General features: G+C 40.8%; 1 protein-coding gene across 2 annotated transcripts in view; it reads left to right on the forward strand.

The window, feature by feature from the left end:
• Window positions 1–15825, forward strand: part of LOC119495190 (inactive phospholipase D5-like) — an 80377-nt gene that overhangs the window by 60318 nt on the left and 4234 nt on the right. The window contains exons 3-6 of one of the 2 annotated variants that reach the window (XM_037781432.1): window positions 4706–4892; window positions 9556–9664; window positions 9954–10081; window positions 13992–14189. In XM_037781432.1, the coding sequence (XP_037637360.1) occupies window positions 4706–4892; window positions 9556–9664; window positions 9954–10081; window positions 13992–14189 (622 nt within the window). Of the gene's footprint in view, window positions 1–4705; window positions 4893–9555; window positions 9665–9953; window positions 10082–13991; window positions 14190–15825 lie in introns of those variants that run through there. The other variant, XM_037781433.1, reaches the window with a different exon arrangement.

Raw genomic sequence — 15825 nt, forward strand, 5'->3', positions numbered from 1 at the left:
GACATGACCTCTGACTATTTGTGTAACAATTTAAAATACTGACCATACACGGTCCAGCCATATACTCGGTTTTGACCGAGTCTTGTTTTTCACTGCTGCGCCAACACTTAAACTTTTGCTACAGTCTTAAAACTCATATCCAGTTCAAGAATTGACATTTACATTTCATCAGCTGGCTTAGAGGAACAATCAATACACGACCACGAGAAAAACAAACTACACTACTACACAAGCTCATTTTAAATCTGCACCAGTGTCATATTAACAATGGATCAAATGACATGTGAAATGTGTAATGAGAAAGGGGCCGCGTTGTAGTGACGAGAGACTTATAACCTGGAGAGAATTATCACTCGGTGGGCTCAGCAGCTCCCCTCAGCTCTATGCATCGGTTTTTTTGTGTCTTTCAGCTCATTGTTTTGGTTTTTCCACCCGCAACTTTTAGTTTTAGTTCACGCTGCTCTTTTCAGCATTGTTTCGTGCAGCAGCAGACAACTGTTCTCAGAGAAACGTCTCTGATAAACCCACTGTACACTACCTGTCCAGCACCTAACTGCACACCATCATACATTTGTCAGCTGGCCAGAAGCACGACTCCAAATGAATGATAGTGTTGCAGTGTCTTTTAGTGGATGTGTATATAGGCAACTGTTTCCGAATATGTTCAGTATTTCAACTTTATAAGGTGATTATGTGTCTATGTTTTGATTACAGCTGGTTCCGCTGCCCCGAGTGGGCAAAAAAATCCATTACTGTAACACTGCTTGAAGATTGTATTACGTTATTATGTTGGGTTATGTTTAGGGCTGTCAGAGTCAACGCGATAATAACACGTTAACGCAAATTTGTTTTAATGCTACCAATTTCTTTAACACGATTTCTGAGGTTGTAGCGGCTCAGTTTTAAAGCTAGAATTTGTGAATTTTATCAGGTTTTCAGCATATGACGTATTCATGTGACCAACCAAGAAAAGAATTACACATTCAGTCACAATGGTATCCTGTACCTCCTGTCTGCACTGAGAACATTAAACCTGTAGTAGGCAGAATATTTTTGGCATCATTGGGCAAAGATGTCATAATAACCTTTCAACATGTTGTAATTCAAGTGATCTCAACATGGCTGTCAGGTCACTTACTTTCTCAACAGTACACTACAAGATATTTCTGAAAACATTTGAGGCGAGAAAAAGGCATGAAAGTAACACAATATTGATTAATATTTGATCAGCGCTGCCTAGTTTGACTGTTTGGTCGGAGTTGGCGAGTGATTGACAGATGCTCAGAGACGGCGAGGCTCAGCTTGGCTCCGATTGGTGGTTTAAAGACCTCTGCTTCACTCCTTCCTTGCACACCTTGACAATGACTTACAGTAGTTATGAGTGCAGAATAGATTTGACATACTAGGCACAATATAACTCCATGCTCTACCTATTGAGACGCCAAACTAATCTGCAGCATATTTACCATACATTGTTTTATAAAATCCATCCCCCTCACATGGAATTGAGTAAAGTCTCGTGCAGAAGTGGTTCTGCTAGTTTCTTGGAAAGAATTTTATCCAGAAACTTAATCAACCACGGAGGTGCAGAATCTATAATCCGAGTTAGCCCTCACTGAACACCCTCCCCATTTATACTTCTCTTATAAATTCTTGCAGGCAGAAATCGATGTTTAAGCCAGATACAGAGGGAATGTGGTGAGCATTGGAGCTTGATAATAGCCTGGTTCTGTGTGGCTGCAGATCTAGGGCTGCCATGGCTCCCATTTATTGTCACACTAGAAATCAAGGCCTATGGAAGGAGGCTGGGACACGGGTGGACACGGGTCTTGAGGTACAGGGTTTAACACATGCGCAGTGTAACTGAAGCTGCGGCCGTGCGTTGCTATTGGCTCAATTTCGGGGAGTGCAGACCAGATTTTACTGCGCATGTGTTGTACCCAAAAGATATGACGTGTGACCCAGCCTCTTCTCAGTTGGCACGGATGAAGTGGGGAGTGCGGCTGTCACTCAGATAGCAGGATGATTAGACACAGGTGGTGCAGATCAGGGCGGGGCAGACAATCACAAAGGCAGGAAGTAAAAACCAGACTATAAACAAGAGGAGTGATCTCATCAACATAAAACAGGAAACACTGGAATTAATGAGACAAGGATTATAATACAACAGAAAAGCCATAACCCTAGATCCAAAATCCTCTAGACCACGGGTCAGCAACCTTTACTATCAAAAGAGCCATTTAAGGCAAAAAAAAAATATATACATATATATATATATATATGTCTGGAGCCGCAAAACATTTGGTAACACAGTTATTAGTCTAAGTATGTAGTATATAAGTGTAATGCAGTGAGGGCCAAAGAGCAAATGTATGACGGAGTATTAGGGCCACATTGAGGGAGATTTCCAGAAAAGTCAAAATATAACGAGAATAAAGTCATAACTTTACAAGAACAAAAGTCGTAATATAACGAGAATAAAGTCATAACTTTACAAGAAAAAAGTCATAATATAACGAGAATAAAGACATAAATTTACAAGAAAAAAGTCGTAATATAACGAGAATAAAGTCATAACTTTACGAAAAAACGTCGTAATATTACGAGAATAAAGTCATAATTTTACGAGAAAAAAAGAAAATATTATGACTTTATTCTTGAAATCTCTGATTTATTTATTTCCTCAATGTGGCCCTAATACTCCGTTGTACCATCATACAATAGACCTACAACAATGGTAATAAATAAAAATGAAAATGTAAAAAACAGGGAGCCACTGGAGAGGGGCTAAAGAGCTGCATGTGGCTCTGGATCCGCAGGTTGCTGACCCCTGGTCTAGACAAATCAGAACTAATATAAGCCATAAAAAGAGATATAAACACAAGATAGCCTTAAGTCTTAACAAAAAGTCCAAGGACCACTGGGAACAGAGTGAGAATGTGGCAGTATTTGGTCTACCTACAGTAGATGGTGGTCGGCACGCCCCCCCAGTTTGGAAAAAACAGACAGGAGTACCAGCACGGGAGCAAAGCAATGTACTGCTGTGGAAGAAGGCAGCAGCAAAACATATTCTAGCCACCTAAATAAATCAGTTTAAGTGTATGCTACATGTAGAATATTTTCTGATGGGGAACTGAACCGAAAGTGAAACTTATCTATACTGTTTTGTCAATGGAGTCTGGTGGCTTTGAAGGGAGCATAAGTTAGATAAGTTTCTCTTTCAGTTCAGTTCCCTGTCCGAAAGGGCTGTCTAACAGCAAGATAAAGCGGTCAAAATATTCTAAATATAGCATGGACTTATATTGATATTGATTTTTTTAGGTGGCTAGAATATGTTTTGCTGCTGCCCCCCTTCCACAGCAGTACATTGCTTTGCTCCCGTGCTGGTAGTCCTGTCTGTTTCTCTAAACTGGGGGCTAAATATTGTATATTCGTGACATCACAAATGGACAGAAATCCTAACGGCTTGTTTCAAACGCACAATTTCTAAATACAGGCTGTGTGTATTTCTCTGTATATTGAGCACTTCGATACTTTCACGGTATTTATAAAGGACTTAAACCTGCTTTATAATATAAAAGACATGAAAATCTCACTTTTTACAATATGGGACCTTTAAAGCTGAAGTAGGTGAGATTGGAGAAAATATGATTAAAAAAAAGATTTTTTTATAAAATAAAATATTGCTATATACTGTATATATATATATATATATATATAAAATCCCTATATCCTTACAGTAGTACTTGAAACAGGTAATCTGAAAAAAACAACAACATATTCCTCTGTGTCCTCCGGTGCTCCTAACGGCATCTGGAAGATTTCACAGACTGGAGGAAAACAAGCAGTCAGAGCTGATCTGGAGTCTGCCGTCCAGCTTCCGTCTATGAGAACTCCAACCAAACGGTCAAACTAGGCAGCGCTGATCAAATATGAATCAATATTCTGTTACTATAATGCCTAGATTTTTTAAAGCTTGAAAACAGAGTCATAAGGAGGTGCAGAAGTCTCTCTCAGAACACTTGAATTACAATATGCTGAAAGGTTGTTGTGAAATATTTGCCCAATGATGCCAAAAAATTGTCGCCAACTGAAGCTTTAAGGAGATAATCTCAGATATTATGTCTATTCTGTACTCTATGAATTAATGATGTGTGCTGTAACTACAGGGTATTAAACTACATCAGACTGCTGATGATTACAATAAAATGCGTCACGTGATAGCGTAGGGAGTAGTGTTTATGAGAAACCAACAAGAATATAGCAAAAATGAGTCACTTTTCGATGACTAGGTGTAATTGAGTCTGCACTGCTGACAACTCTGCACATCAACCCTCAATTATTCTCAGCCCCTGCCAGAGGCAACCTGTACGAGATTTAATGATGCTCGGTGGAATCTAAGTGCGTGTGTGGTCTAGAAATTTTGATAACTCTCATTAAGCTAACGATCCAGAGGGAGGGTGCTGTTAGCTAATTTGTTGGTAGTAAGAAAGAAGGAATATCATATCAGTGGCACCCAAGCTCATAAGAATTCTGCTACTAATGCAAACAGATAATTGCTTTGTGAAAGAACACGGAGCTCACATTCATTTCATCAGCACTTTCCCATTAACAGGTCTCTATGGCTCAGCCTAACAATGCTCTTTTGCAGGTCCTAAATTTGACATCATTGTGTTATTCTTCTTTCTCTGTTTATTTCCCACAGAGTGGTGCTTGTGGAGAACATCCCAGATGACATCTCCTTCTTAGATAATGGTACATCACACCTCCCTCTCTCGGCGGGGCTGTATAACTTACTGGACCGAGCTAAACGGGTCGTAGAGATAGTTTCCCCGCTGTGGTTCCTCAACTCCTCCGATTATGAATCCAGCTTCCAGCCTGCTGCCAGACAGGTAAAACCAGAGCAAGCCTACAGGGACTTGACTCTGCAGAAGTTGTGGCACTTATGTAAATTTTGTGTCTGTTTTACCTTTTCTCTGTCTCGTCTTCATGCCTTTGCCTCCTTTATATAATAATCAGTGGTGGGAGAAGAAGAACTCGGATCCTTTACTTAAAGGGACTATTTGTAACTTTCAGGAATGCTTGTTAACAGCGACACCTGTGGCCGTGAAATCAATGAAAGTTAGCGTCGGGCTCGCGCTTGCTCGCTCTAAATATACCTGAACAAGCATCGCTCAAAACAGTGAGGCAACACACGTCAGCTAAAACCACAATATCACTCTATATTTCACCTGCTTGGCAGTAATGTTAGCTGACCAGACGAAGGTCTCTCCATGAACATGATTTAGATCTGATCCTAGTGTTGGCTTTTCCTGCCTAAGTGCAGGCTGAGGCAGCGGGGCTCTCCAGCGTGTCTCCCTGCTCTCTATGCCCGCAGCCGGAGAGAGCAGAGGAGACACCGGCACCCGGTCGGTAACGAGAAGACAACGTAACTCTCTGTAGAGCTCCGTCACTTCACAAGACACAGAAAACTTCTGTTGGTCTGGAGGAGCTGCAGCATTTATTTCTGCACAAACGTCCCCTGTGCATTCACTAGATATTCTCAGAGCTAAACACTCTTCAGAATCAGAATCAGAATCAGAAAGGTGTTTATTGCCAGGTGTAAGAGGTACACACTAGGAATTTTCTTTGGCTTTGTTGGTGCAAGACAAACAGTATAATAACAAGAAATAGGGAAGGGGGGGGCAGTAGTGTGTGTGTGAGGGGGAGACAGTCACAGGGGGGCAGATGGGCTGTTGGAGAGCCCCACTGCCATGGGGAAAAAACTGTTTTTGTGGCGTGAGGTTTTGGTCCTGATGGACCTTAACCTCCTGCCAGATGGTAAAGTCTGAAATAGATGGTGTCCAGGATGGGAGGGGTCGGCCACAATCTTCCCTGCCCTCCTTAAGGTCCTGGAGGTGTACAGCTCCTGGAGGGAGGGAAGGTTGCAGCCGATCGCCTTCTCTGCAGCACGGATGACCCGCTGCAGCCTGGCCTTGTCCTTGGCGGTGGCAGCGGCGAACCAGACGGTGATGGAGGAGGTGAGGATGGACTCGATGATGGCCGAGTAAAAGTGCATGTGGAGTGAGCGCGCGTTCACGTCTAGAGGTGGAGCGAGCTGAGCGAGAACGCGCGCGCTGTCTGAGTGAAGGCGAGCAGGCAGAGGAGGAGGGTACAGCGGCTAGACGCGAACGCGCATATGTGAGCGCGCATGTGTGCCGACCCGCTACATTTATACGCTTACAAAGTTACAAACAGTCCCTTTAAAGGGATTGTTTGTAACTTCTTATACGTATGAATCAATCCGGGTCGGTGTCTCATGCGCGCTTGCGTGTGGCTACGCTGTTCAGACTCAGACTCCAACACAAACTACACGGAAGCACCAAAACCTCTTGGTTGTATCTAGTGAAGCCCGTCTGTTAAACAGTGTTGGCCGCGGTCGGAGGATGCGGGGGAGACCGTAGCTTTGGTCTCCAGGACTGGAGTCTCTGCTTCTCTGCTCCTCTGCCTGCCTTCACTCACACACAGCGCTCCTTCTCGCGCTTTCGCTCCACGCTCACGTGCATGCGCGCACACTCCACACTGCAGAAGAGTTAGTTTAGCTTTGAGAATATCTGGTGAATGTACAGTGGATGTTTGTGCAGAAATAACTGCTGCAGCTCCTCCAGACCAACAGAGGTTTCCCGTGTCTTGTGAAGTGACGGGGCTCCGCAGCAGCTAGCTACTTTCACTGGAAAAAAGTTGGCAACACTGGGCTGCGTTTTTCGGTTGGATATTTTTTTTAAATCAAGAGAGAAAGTCGGCAAGTCGGCAACACTGACAGTCCGTCCTTCAAAGCCACTCCCCCAAAAATATCATTATGAAGGTAAACATGGCTATTGTTAGTACTCTGGAAGACTCCGGTGATGCGCAGAGTGTGCGCAGGTAGACAGACAGGTAGCCTGTCCAATCATTCATTTGGGCCAAATTAAATGATTGGATGCGTTTATTACAGTCCTGCGACAGCCACAGATAACAGATTTTTTTCTTTTTTTTGTCAGAGTATTTGATTAATTGACTGCTGTCGGGATGTGGTGAGGATTTCAACAAATATAACAAAAATGTATTTGAGAAAGATTACCAACTTTAAAGGAACAGTGTGTAGGATCTGGCGGCATCTAGCAGTGAGGTTGCAGATTGCAACCAACTGAAGCCTCTCCCTTGTGCCAAGCGCGTAGAAGAACTACAGTGTAAAATGCAAATGGCCTTCTATAGAGCCAGTTGTTGTAAGAGTAGCGTGAAGCAAGAGAGAGAGAGCGGCGGCGACGACGGGAGCGAGTAACGTTATCAACTCTGGCCCAAGCAGGGAAAGTTAACTGTGTTTGGTTTGTCCGTTCTGGGCTACTGTAGAAAACATGGCGGACTCCGTGGAGAGGACCCGCTCCCTATGTAGATATTAACGGCTCATTCTAACGTTGCGAAAACAGGATTCTTATTATCAGGTGATTATACACCAAAGAAAACATACTTATTAATATTATATTCCATTTCTGCCAATAGATCCACCTAATTGTTACACACTGGTCCTTTAAATAAAAAGTACAGAATTATTATCAGCAAAACTGTATCAAAGTATCAAATTAAATGTACTTGCTCTGCAGAAAAAAATGGCCCCTGTAAGTGATATATTATTATTATTATTATTATTATCATACAACATTATTTGATGGATAGATAGATAGTTTTGCCCAGTGATCCCCAACATTGTATAATGTCTTACTCTGGAGGATTATATGTGTAAAGTAGCATAAAATGGAAATATGCAAGTAAAGTACAGGTACCCGAAAATTGTACTTGAGTAAATGTATTTAGTTACTTTGCACCACTGATAACAATACATGTAAAGTGTGACAGAAGAGTTGATGATTATTTGCATTAGCTGTCCAACATGGTGGCTATTTGACCTGATCCACATCAGGTCATTAAGCAGACTAGACTACACAGCTGCTACATCAATAATAATAGACAATAAAGTAAAAGTAGACAGTATGATATAAGTGAACTGACACAAATGATCACCAGAGCGGAAAATCAATAACTGTCCCTGTAGAATCTTACGTGCTGGTAAAAGTACATCTGAGCTATTTTAAGGCTGCTCAAAAATGAGCTATTCATTTTGGATTTGGAACTGGATGTCTGCTATTGACAGTTGCCTGGAGGGTTTGCCAGGCTGTGCACACACACACACACACACACACACACACACACAGATCTGTTTTAAAGAATAGAGCATATCAGGACGAATGAAAGCCCGAGGCTGTTGATTGGACAGTAATAGCTCCTTTCCGAGGCCTCGGGGCAGAGGGGAGCTAATGGCCTCTCAGCCTCCAGCTCTCTGCAAAAAGCTGCCAAACAAGACAATTCATCGGGAGGGAGGCTGGACCGGAAAATTTAATATACTGTAAAGGCAAAGTTACAAAAGGTGGAGGTGGAGATGCTCTTGTAGCAGGCATGTGTACTGAATGCCTGTTAATGTCTGTTTGTATCCAAATATTGTGAACATTGGTTAAAGGTCCCATATTGTAAAAAGTGAGATTTTCATGTCTTTTATATTATAAAGCAGGTTTAAATGCTATAAAAATACTGTTAAACTACCAAAAAAAAACACCAAAATGCTTAATATACGAAGAAACAAACAGCCCGAATTCAGAAATTGTGCGTTTAAACAAGCCGTTAGGATTTCTGTCCATTTGTGATGTCACAAATATACAATATATATATTATTACACGGTTTTATACATAAACATTCTAAATGTGTCCCAGTTGATTTCCTGCTGCAGTGTATGTAAATAATATTAATAATAATATTAGCTGACAGGAAGTAAACATGGACCCAAGCTGTTGCCTAGTAAGGCAATTCTGTTGCAATTCCGTTGAAATGCACTAAAACGGAGCATTTCAAACAGAGGGTAAATACAGGTATATTCAGGCCGACAGTACAAGGAAGTTTTTTTTTTAACATTACAGCATGTAAACATGTTCTAGTAGAAACACAAAATACAAGTATGAACCTGAAAATGTGCACGATAGGGGACCTTTAAGTTCATCTTCATCTCATTTGTGATTGGTATGCATTTAAGAGAACTCAATGTGATTGGACTGGAGATAGATGATGGGTTTTATCTTTACTGACCTTTTCAGTGCACTTCATAAAATGAGTCACTTACACATTTTGTATTCTCAGCGTGTGTTACTTTGTGAAAAACAGAAAACACTGTACGTTTTTATTTGTTATTTGTTGTTCTGTAGAGGGAAGTATGTAATTGGGTATTTGGAATGAGCGCAGGTAGCTGAAGAAACAAAGAACACCACAAATAGGAATACTTGATCAAAACAAAAAAGAAACTAGACATCACAGTTGCTGGCTGCAAACAAAGGACCTCTGGGAAATATAACACAGAAATAGCACATAAATGAGTGGTGGTAGTGCCACGATATATAAAAGAAAAATCTAAGCAACACACAAGAATGTTGTCTGAATACACAGAGCATGAGTTTGATGTGACAGCAGAGGTTTGATGATGTGTTTCCCCTCAGGGCAGGGCTCTGCTGTCCAGGCTGCAGGGGCTGAAAGCTAAAGGAATCCAGCTGAAGATCTCCAGCGGGATGATCGACTCCACTGAGCTCGGGATGCTCGCCAAACACAGTCAGCTCTCCCTCTTGCTGTATTATACATTCTGTGTGTCTGTGTTCAAACATGCTGCAGCTTAGCTCTGTCTGCTGACTGTTTGCTCTCCCTGTTTGTCCTGCTCAGCTCTTTCAGTCTCTCACTCTCGTTCCATCTTTCCCTTCATCTGTCTTTGTGTTTCATATTCTTGTTGAACCTGTCTGTGGCTAGATCTACCTTTATCCCTTGCCTCACACGTAACTTCCTTTATTTCATTCTCTCTTTGTCTTTTACTTGATCTCTGTTTCTCTATACTCTCCAATTCTAGATGCTGAAGTCCACTATGTGAACATGACAGCGCTAACCAAAGGCCATCTCCTCTCGTCCTTCTGGGTGGTCGACAGGAAGCATTTCTACATCGGCAGCGCCAGCATGGACTGGAGATCCCTTGCCACAGTACCCGAGAACCACCACACATCACAGCACACCCATACTTGAACATAGAAACATACAAACTAGGGATGTTAATAATTAACCGTTTAACAGTTAACCGACATTAAGCATTTTAATCGATTAACGCTATCGGTTAAAACGGTTAAAAGAAATATTAATAAATAACTCAAAAGCTGAGCGGCTCAGAGGAGCGGCTCGTCTCTTTAAGGAGAAAAGCTGGTCCACCTTAACAGCCCACCTTAAGAGGCGGAGCTGGAGTAGCAGGATACAGGAAGTTAGCTCCGGTCTCTCCGTGGATGTCTCTCCAGCTCGCTTGGGCGGAGCGGAGGAGTTGTAGTTTCATAGCATTTATTCACTGACAAATAAACTGTCCACACACTATACAGCTATAACGCCACCAACAGCCTCAAACTCACTGGTCTGTCGGAAACTCACTAAAGTTACTCAGATTACGTGTGCGGCGGCGGCGAGCACGAAGCCTCCGGCAATGCTAGAGCTGCTAACGTAGCACAAATACACACACTGTTTGTTGGACACTCACTAAAGTTCCGCTGGGCAGACACACAGCAGACAACCTGCTAAACTAAACTAAATGTGTGGTGGAGACTTTTACTGGGAAAGTGGCTGCATGTCCGCGACACTACACGCAGCATCGTAGCTGCTAAGTTAACGCTCCCAGACGCTGAACTGGAGACTCCCGTCAACCAATATCTGTTGTGCTCCTGTATGAGAGGCACAAATCTTGTCGGTTAACGGTTAATAATCAGTTAAGAGGGGCGGTTATCGGTTAAGAAAAGGTTTCCAAATGAGCATCCCTAAAACATACAAACACATGCATACTCACACAGAATCAATAATCTCAGTACATTATGAGGCTGCATTGCAACACAAATTCTGCAAATTGTTACAATTACAAATCACAACTTACACCCTCTGTTGTCATTTTGTATCCAACAGATTTACATTAGATATAATTACATAGCCTAACACGTTCTGTATCCCCTAATGTAAAGTGCTTTGATAATGTTCTACTGGCTCAGACTCAAAAGTGCAGTGTTTTATTTGAAGTTTCCAGCCCTCTTATGTATATGGGTGTCCCTCTTGAAAGACGGCATCATCTGAAATAAATCACAAGAATGTCATGATCGCCTGTTAATTAATTTAATTAATATAGACAGATTCTATATATCTATTACCATGGGTTATACACTAGACCAGGGGTCAGCAACCTTTACTATCAAAAGAGCCATTTTAGGCCAAGAAAAAAAAAAAAATCTGTCTGGAGCCACGAAACATTATACAGCTTAGACACAGCCTATAGTCTAAGTATATAGTATATATTGTAAGTATAATGCAGTGAGGGCCAAAGTGCAAATGTACTACGGAGTATTAGGGCCACATTGAGGGGAAAAAACATCTGAGATTTCCAGAATAAAGTCATAACTTTACAAGAAAAAAGTTGTAATATTACGAGAATAAAGTCATAACATTACGAGAAAACAAATTACGAAAATAAAGTCATAACTTTACGAGAAAAAAGTCATAATATTACGAGAATAAAGTCATAACTTTACGAGAAAACAAATTACGAAAATAAAGTCATAACTTTACAAGAAAAAAGTTGTAATATTACGAGAATAAAGTCATAACTTTACAAGAAAAAAGTCGTAATATTACGAGAATAAAGTCATAACTTTACGAGAAAAAAGTCATAATATTACGAGAATAAAGTAATAACTTTACAAGAAAACAGTCGTAATATTACGAAAATAAAGTCATAACTTTACAAGAAAAAAGTCGCAATATTACGAGAATAAAGTCACAACTTTAATAATATTATGACTTTATTTTCATATTACAACTTTTTCTCTCATAAACCTATGACTTTATTCTCATATTATAATGACTATATTTTCTCGTAATCTCAGATTTATTTATTTTTTCCTCAATGTGTGTACCTACAGCAATGATAAATAAAAATGAAAATGTAAACAAAAAACAGTTATTCATTTCTATTTTTAAAAATCCACAGGGAGCCACTGGAGAGGAGCTGAAGAGATGCAGGTGGCTCCGGAGCCGCAGGTTGCAGACCCCTGCACTAGACAGTCATTTACTTTGAATAATTACTCCAAATAGATGTTTATGGGTGCATAAAGGTTGCATTTTCAGATTGTGTATATATACTGTATATTTTTTAGATATATTAGAGGATTCAGTTGGTATATTTCAGCCCAGCCGCACAGCAGTTTGTGAAATAGTCATGCAATTTAATGTATTCCTTTGTGTACATAGACACAAATTTTTATTTTTTTTTCTTGATGGTCAGCACAAAATCAATTTGTATGTATTCCACGTAATTGTGAACCAGGAAGTATAGAGAGGAGGGTCGGGGTGTATAGGTGGGTCAAAAAACACCAGATTTTCGCCCAGGAGACCGGTGATCGTGTACCGTGTGAAACCACAGGTCAAAGATGATTTACTCGTAACGTAACTTCTGTACTTAAGTTATGCCACTTGTAATGTTATTTTAACCTAAACCACAATCGTTTCCTAAACCTAACTAAGTAGTTTTGTTGCCTAAACCTAACCAAGGCAACCTTTTCCTAAACCTAACTAAGTAGTTTTGTTGCCTAAACCTAACCAAGTTGATCTTTTCCTGAACCTAACTAAGTAGTTTTGTTGCCTAAACCTAACCAAGTCGACCTTTTCCTAAACCTAACTAAGTAGTTTTGTTGCCTAAACCTAACCAAGTCGATCTTTTCCTAAGCCTATCTAAGTACTATTGTTGCCTAAACCTAACCAAGTCGACCTTTTCCTAAACTTAAGTAGTTTTATTCTGAAAAGACTGGAGCAGAAATTTACACTAATACTCCATCGTACCATAGACCTACAACACATTTGTCTGAAAACACACGGAAAATACATTGTTGAAAGTCGTGCTGAGTATCTCGAAAAAAAGGGAAATATCGTGTCTATGTACACGAATCAAGTAGATTGAATATCGTGACTATTTCACGAACTGCTGTGTGACTGTGTTGCATATTTACTGACACATACTACATATATGCACAAGTTATGAACCCTATCAAAAGACATTTGTACAGATAGAGAGATTATATTTGTGTGTCTTCTTCAAAAAGGCATAGATGGGGGGAGGAGTGGATGAGGGGGGGGGGGGGGCATGCAAGGTGAGTTGGCATGCAAAAATAGAAAGTGTCCATCCTTTTATCTTCTTCTTGAAAGCTGAAATTCGTGCACGGTTCATTAAAGTGTGGACTCATTTGTTAGTTAGTTTAATCTATCTTTAGACACCTAGAGATACAAAGGGCATTGTGCATGCTGGTGCGCTTTGATGGAGATAGAGTAAGTCGTGTCAGATAAGACTTTAGTAAGTGGGATCTAAGCTTTATTTAGGAATACTTTGCTCATGTAAACACTGCAGGGAGAGAAAGAATGTGCAGAGTGAAAGAGCGGCAGAGCAGGCAATTTAGAAGGTGCAAGCTGAGAGTGGAGAAGTGGCTCTTTGAAAAGTAAATGCAGCAGAGAGCAAATAAAGAAAATTGAGAAACCGAGAGAAGAACCGCTACAGTGTCTCCTCAAACCCTGCTGCTGCTGTGACGATGGGCGAAGGGCTGTAATTGGAGGAGACTTGTGGACAATGTGGCCTGACAAGGAGAGGTTGCTGGGTGTGTATGTGTAGGTGGATAGATGTATAAAAGCGTTGGAGTAAAAACAGACAGGTTAAGATTGCTTGGAAAGAAGGAAATGTGATGTTGATGGAGATGATGGACAGCCTTTTTGTTGATCTTGAAAGTAATGACGATAATGTTCTGGATAATTACAGAGATGTTTTGTGAATGTGGGCCGTCACCGTGCTTATGGTGATCTGATAGAGGTTGTGTTTGTTCTCCAGAGGAAGGAGCTGGGTGTGTTGGTGTACGACTGCAGCTGTCTGGCTCTGGACCTTCACAGAGTGTTCAGCCTCTACTGGGGGCTCCAGTATAAAGACTTCATCCCCTCCTTCTGGTCCAAGCGCCTCTTTGCCCTCTACAACAGGGACGAACCACTGGAGTTCACTCTCAACAGCACAAAGGCTCAGGCCTACATCTCTGTAAGTGACCAGTAGTTTGTATTGTTCATTAGCCCAAGTGATGCCTACAGTAAAGGAATCATTTAAAGGTCCCATATTGTAAAAAGTGAGATTGTCATGTCTGTTATAGTATAAAGCAGGTTTAAGTGCTATATAAATACTGTGAAAGTATTGAAACGCTCAATATACGGAGAAATACACACAGCCCATATTCAGAAATAGTGCGTTTGAAACAAGCTGTTTGGATTTCTGTCCATTTGTGATGTCACAAATATACAATATTTAGACCATTACACGGTTTTAAACGTAAACATTCTAAATGCGTCCCAGTTTATTTCCTGTTGCAGTGTATGTTAATTACATCAGCTGACAAGAAGTAAACATGGACCCAAACTGTTGCCCAGCAACGCAATTCCGTTGCAATTCCGTTGGAATGCACTAAAACGGAGCGTTTCAGACAGAGGGTAAATACAGGTATGCAGCAGACAGTATGAGGAAAATAAAAGTTTTTTTGAACATTACAGTATGTAAACATGTTCTAGTAGAAACACAAAATACAAGTATGAACCTGACAATGAGCACGATATGGGACCTTTAAAACATGACACAACTGTCCATTAGGTGTGGGAAAAAAAATCGATTCACCTATGTATCGCGATTTTTTTTTTCTATGATTTTGAAATAGATTTTTTAATAACAGAATCGATATATTTGCTTCATTTGAGTCTATATGGAGGTAGAAGGACGTTACCACTTTAATTGTTGTAGTCTGAGTAATGTGACATCATATCCGTTCCGTATCCGTCAAAAACCAAAACAAACCGCAGTCAGCCAAAACGAGAAAGTAGAAAACGGCCGGAGTGTCGATACAACCTGCACCCTCACATTTTAAATCCAAAGTGGTAAACAAACTGTGACTTCCTTGACCTGCAAAATTATCTTTTAAATTGACAAACATTATATGTGTGATTCATGGCACAATTCAAACGGGATCAAAAAAAATATTCGTCTCTCGCCGTTGACTACCATACATGTTTTTTTCTGAAATAAGGTCCTATGGGATCCACCGGAAGGGGAGGGACTCTGCCGCTCTATAGCAGGGTATGCTTTAGAGCATGGCTACCTTGTGATTGACAGGTCGCTACCTGTGTTTGCTATCTGTGTTTTCATCTTAGAACTTTAACCTTTTCACAGTGTGTTTGCAGTTCATGAAAGTTCATTATAACTTTTTGGTCACCTAAAAATGTCTTATTCAGCGTTAGGTTGAACTTAGCTCCACCCTCTTTTGTCACTTCTGGTTTTAAAAACCAACATGGCGACGGCAAAAAAAATACCAAGATGGCAATGGCCAGAATGCCAAACTCAAGGCTTCAAAACGGTAGTCCACAAGCCAATGGATGATGTCACGGTGACCACATCCACTTATTATATATAGTCTATGGCTGTGATACATTAATGGGACCATAATTAATTGTATCAATTACACCTGCATTTACCCAGCTAAGACATGCTGGGCTTCTAGCCTCAAGCTGCTGGCTGCTGTGAAAAGGGCCTATCAGGCTAAATGAATGAAAACACCTGTGTGGGTCCAACATGGGTGTATAAGGTCTTTAAATGGGGCAGAAGGTGTTAATGTTATCAATTCCACCTGCTAGAA

The sequence above is a fragment of the Sebastes umbrosus genome, chromosome 10, assembly GCF_015220745.1.
Source record: "Sebastes umbrosus isolate fSebUmb1 chromosome 10, fSebUmb1.pri, whole genome shotgun sequence".
NCBI lineage: Eukaryota > Metazoa > Chordata > Actinopteri > Perciformes > Sebastidae > Sebastes > Sebastes umbrosus.